This window comes from Bos grunniens, chromosome 15, assembly GCF_055505025.1.
Source record: "Bos grunniens cultivar Pamir isolate PY7600 chromosome 15, Bosgru_T2T1.0, whole genome shotgun sequence".
NCBI lineage: Eukaryota > Metazoa > Chordata > Mammalia > Artiodactyla > Bovidae > Bos > Bos grunniens.
Genome location: NC_141179.1, coordinates 48,747,209 through 48,752,890, shown reverse-complemented (window position 1 = coordinate 48,752,890; position 5,682 = coordinate 48,747,209). Strand labels below are relative to the sequence as shown.

General features: G+C 39.0%; 1 protein-coding gene across 1 annotated transcript; it reads left to right on the top strand.

Annotated features, from left to right (window-relative positions):
* The first annotated feature begins 3,073 nt into the window (after positions 1-3,073).
* LOC147357976 (olfactory receptor 52D1-like) lies at positions 3,074-4,105 on the top strand. The gene has a single exon (XM_086338429.1). It carries the CDS (start codon positions 3,074-3,076, stop codon positions 4,103-4,105), a length of 1,032 nt encoding a protein of 343 aa, XP_086194555.1.
* Positions 4,106-5,682: the final 1,577 nt, after the last annotated feature.

Here is a 5,682-nt window from a genome sequence, read left to right as displayed (position 1 = left end):
TCTTTTTCACTTTCTTGACACTGACTAAATACTAAAAATATATTTTTTATAAAGTCCAATTTATCTATTTTTCCCCCCTTTGGTCCCTTGTGCTTTTGGTGTGTCATAAAATCACCATGTAACACAAGCACACAATGACTTACACTTAAGGTTTTTTCTAAAGATGTTGTAGATTCGTCTTACATTTAGATGTTTGATTCATTTTGAATTAAGTTTGAGAGAGGAGCCCAATTTCAGTCTTTTGCATATGGATATCCAATTATCCCTGCTTCTTCCAAATCCCTAGAGCAATCCCCTTGGGTTTTCATACCTGAGAGTCACAGAGAGTTAATAAATAACTGCACTTACCAAGGCTGTTGACATGAGGAGGCTGGAATCCCCAAGCTAAGATGAACACACTCACTGAGGACAGATAAGACTTAAAACTGAGAAGAGATCAAACTTCAGATGTCATACTCAGATCCCACCATCCTCTAAATCATACTTGCACACATGCATGAAATCACAACTTTCACATCTCAAAAAAAATTACATTCTGGAACATAATACCTGCACAAACCTCCACACACCCTCCAACAGAACCTCACACTCATTTATGACATGCATTACAGAGTTCAACTTCAGTGCGCTTCACTTGTGAATGCATGCTAATCACACAGGTATGTTTTTGAATTGAAAATATTATGTTCTGAGAAAGAACTCCAAGTTCAGTGATTGAATTTTATATCTTAGAAGAAGACCTCAAACACATAGCCATCATAGTGACCCAGAAACAAGGCTGAGCGGGAAAAGTTGGAGACAATTCCCTCATTCCACCCAGAGTGGTGCTCTGGCACAATGTCTCTTTTCTATGACTTTACCTGGAAAGCAATCTTGATTATACCTAATCTCTCTGGTCATCCTATCTATAGATGATCACAGAGTAGCAGGTGCCTTAAAATAACTATTTGAAATCTTCCTCTATGGGCAAGACTGGACTGGGTAAAGAAAGGAAGAGAAGAGACTCTAGCTCCCTTGTGTGGTACCCAAGCTTCTTTCCTTTAGTGGCTGCGGCCATCTGTGAAAAACTCAAATTAGATAAGAGGGGCTTTTCACATTTATGTGACTGTTTGGAGTGCAGGTAATAAATAATGGTATAGCAATGCAGATAATGACACTGGAGTGCCTTGAAAGAAAAAGATAGAAAGTAAAGTATCGGCTATATAAATGGACAGTTAAGTGAGGGAAAAACACCATACTTTGAATCAGGAGACCCAAGACTTAATTTCACTTCTAAAGTAAGATATGTTATGATCTGAATTACATCAGTTCATTTCTCTGAACTTGGATTTCATTTTGCTAAGACAGAGATACAATTATTATATTCTGTATCACTCCTATATGTGGCTATGGGACCAAGAGCTTGTAAAAAATGGGGAACACATTGTTTTTGGTGTACAAACTTAATAAGACTATATGTATTATCCTTCAATTAAAAATAAATAAATTTTTAAAAGACTATACGCTTTACTCTTTACCACCCATTTAAAAAGTCAGCCAGGTGTTTCCATTTCTAATTTATAAATATAAAAATTGAGTCTCAAAAAGGTTGTGGTACTTTTTAATGCTAAATAGTGAATAGGCAGAAAAGCTAAGATGAGGATTCCAGAATTGTTGCTTTTATAAATTGAGACTTCCCAGAGCAGTGTTCTTGCCTGGAGAACCCCAGGGACGGTGGAGCCTGGTGGGCTGCTGTCTCTGGGGTCGCACAGAGTCAGACACGACTGAAGCGACTTAGCAGCAGCAGCAGCAGCAGCAGAGAAGGGAAGGGATTTTCTTAAGATTAAGTAACACTCTTGTGACAAACTCAGAACTAAAGCTCAGGATTCCTGGCCTTTTACAAAGGATGTTTTTAGGTGTACAATGTTACTGAGGGAAGATGTATATAATACTATCACTCTATAATAGTCATGTATTCACTCAGGATGTCTACCGTGGGTGAATTCTAGGACACTCTACTCCCTCCCTCAATCTGCTTCTATCAGCACTTGGCATTCTGATCTGGCTGTTACATGCAACCATTAACTGGTGGGACTATAAGATTTCAGGCTGCCTTTGCATAGTTTGAAGTGCTGTCTCCCTAGATAGCATGCCGACTACACCTCTTGCTTTCTTCCTCTGAACTCACATATGTACTCAAAATAATGTAGATATGCAGTTATTGAGTATTTGTGTATATTCAGGCTGCCTAATAAATGGCAATCCACTCCAGCACTCTTGCCTGGAAAATACCATGGATGGAGGAGCCTGATAGGCTACAGTCCAGCGGGTCGCAAAGAGTCGGACACGACTGAGCGACTTCACTTTCACTTTCATTTTCAATCTCTTTATAGGCACTTCAGGTGAGACATAAAAATAAGTCATTTGGTGTGTATTTGGGCAGTTATCTTATAAAAACAGAGTAAGTAAGCAAAATATTGTAGCATTAAGACAAGAAGTCAATACTATGTTGCTAAGAAGTTACTAGGATTAAGTCTTTTGGTGAATATTGATCAAACTTTCTAGGTACAGACACACAGTCATGTTGTCTGGAGGTTGCAATTGCATGAAGATGCAGTCTTAGCTCAATAGGATTTTGGAAAGTGATGAATGAACAGAAATAGACAACTAAGGACTAAGTTAGAGAGGAAAAGCTTTTGGAAGGCAAAGAGACTTGCCCAGAGTTTAAAAATTAGAGAGAAAGAAAAAGAAAAAGTCTCCTTGGGCAAAGGAAATACTGATATTGTAAACTTTAAAAAAGAGAGAGAGAGAGAGAATAAATATTCCTAGATGTATCGGGACAAAAAAAAACAACTGAATGATGAGCAGAATGTGGTAGGAGATAAGTCTAGAGGGGTTAGACAGAGCAAATGCTTAAATCTTTATCATGGTTCTTGGGATTTAGAACTCAAAGCATGATTGATGAGTATAGGAATTTGCAGATGAAAAATTGATTTATGTTATAGAAACTTTTAAGATTCTTAAGCAAGTTATAACAATAAATATTTTTCTCAGCTTCAAAAAGATGACTTCACAGAAAAATCATTTTATGTGAATGAACCAGATCTCTCATGCTGCAGGACAGGTGTACCTTCAGCCCTTGGACAAAGCCCTTTATTTGCCAAGCAGAATGCCAGCATTCAACATTAGCGATGACCATCTCCCAGCCACTCTCTTCCTGACAGGGATCCCGGGGCTGGAGTGGGCTCACGTCTGGATTGCCATCCCCTTTTGTGCCATGTATATAGTAGCACTGGCTGGGAATGCCACCCTCATCCTGATCATAGTGACAGACAGTGCCTTTCATGTGCCCATGTACCTCTTCCTTTGCCTCCTCTCACTCACTGACCTGGCTCTCAGCTCCACCACTGTGCCCAAAACGTTGGCTATTTTGTGGTTCCAAGCAGGTGAGATTTCCTTTGATGGGTGCCTGGCCCAGATGTTTTGTGTCCATTCTATTTATGCTCTAGAGTCCTCGGTTCTTCTTGCCATGGCCTTTGATCGATACGTGGCAATCTGCAACCCACTGAGATACACAACCATCCTCAACCATGCTGTCATAGGTAGAATCGGCCTTGTGGGTATATTCAGGAGTATAGCTGTTGTCTCCCCCTTCATCTTCCTGTTGAGACGACTGCCCTACTGTCAGCACCATGTCATGGCACACACATACTGTGAGCACATGGGCATTGCTCGACTGGCCTGTGCAAACATCAGTGTCAATATAGTCTATGGGCTAACTGTGGCCCTTCTGGCTGTGGGTCTGGATTCCATCCTCATTGCCGTTTCCTATGGCTTTATTCTCCATGCTGTCTTTCGTCTTCCATCTCAAGATGCCAGGCGCAAGGCTCTGAGTACCTGTGGCTCCCACCTTGGTGTCATCCTGGTCTTCTACATCCCTGCCTTCTTCTCCTTTCTCACCCACCGTTTTGGCCAACACCGAGTCCCCAGGCACGTGCACATCTTTCTGGCTAATCTCTATGTTCTGGTGCCTCCTGTGCTCAACCCAATCATCTATGGGGCTAGGACCAAGGAAATTCGGAGTCGACTTCCAAGACTGCCTCACTTGTGGAAGGTCTCAGTATGAGTTCTTGCAGCAGTTGGGGATGAAAATGAAAGGTAAATGGGAAGGATAATTATCCAGCTACATTTACATAGATAAAGCCTATGATGTGAGAGAAATGGTGATATGGAAGGAAGCGCTTTATGAAGAATGATCAGATAAATGGGACTTGTTAAGGATTACACTGAATATGCTCTTTGAGCAATTCTGAATTGCTCAGAACAAGGTAATAAGGTAGTTTCTGTATCATCTCAGAAGGGACAGTAGCTTTCCAAAATGCTAGTCAGTTCTGTTCTGGAGTGGACACTGCATCTCACAGTGGGTTTTTCTATTGGAATGTTAAGTGACAAAAAAAGAAAACCAAAGATGAAACATCTGGAGTGAACTTGAATCTGAACTTCAAAACTTTGGACAGTAGTTAAGAGCACAAGATCTGAAATCAGAGGGCCTGAGTTTGAATGCTTTCTCCTTTATTGTTGGTTTTCTACTTTGAGCATGTTACTAAACATTTCTATGTCTATTTTGGTGAACTGTAAAATTGGGACAATGATTAATTATATCTAACACTTGAATTACAGTGAGGATTAAGTAAATTACTGAATGTATGTACAACATGTAGAACAATGCCTGAAAATGCTCAATAAACAAATAAATGATTAAAAGCTTCTCTAAAAAGCTTCTGCACAGCAAACAAAACAAAAGACAGCCTACAAAATGAGAAGATATCTGCAAATCATATATCCAATAAGGGGTTAATATTGAAAGTATATAAATAACTCATACAACTCAACAGCAGAAAAACAAACAAATATATTAAAAGTGGACAGAGGTTCTGAATGGGCATTTTTCCAAAGAAGAGACTCAGATGGCCTTCAAGCATACAAAAAGAGTTCAGTGTCACTTAATTACTAGGGAAATAAAAGTTATAAACACAATGAGATATCAATCACACTTGTTAGGATGATTAATATAAAAAATGACAAGACATTATTACATATAAAATAGATAACTAATAAGGACCTGCTATGTACCACAGGGAACTCTTGTTCAATACTCTGCAATGCTCTATATGGGAAAATAATCTTAAAAAGAGTTGATATATGTATTGTGTATGCATATGTATAACAGATTCACTTTTCTGTACACATGAAACTAACACAGCATTGTATATCAATTATAGATAATTTTTTTTTTATTTTTTAACTTTACAATATTGTATTGGTTTTGCCATATATCAAAATGAATCCACCACAGGTATACATGTGTTCCCCATCCTGAACCCTCCTCCCTCCTCCCTCCCCATACCATCCCTCTGGGTCCTCCCAGTGCACCAGCCCCAGGCATCCAGTATGGTGCATCGAACCTGGACTGGCGACTTGTTTCATATATGATATTATACATTTTTTTAAAAAAAGACACAGTCTGTTTTCCCAAGGCTCATAGAAAATCAAAAGAGATCAAATAAAATGATGATAATATTTATCCTTAAAATTATTTTTACCTTTATAAAAAGCTTCAGGATGAATCAAGTAACAAGTAAAAAGTTGTTCTAAAAACTAAAACAGACAAGATAAACATGGTGAGGATACAGGGAAAGGGGG

Bases quoted from the DNA above. Each gene is read 5' to 3' on its own strand.
- LOC147357976 (XM_086338429.1), top strand. From the start codon at position 3,074: ATGAACCAGATCTCTCATGCTGCAGGACAGGTGTACCTTCAGCCCTTG.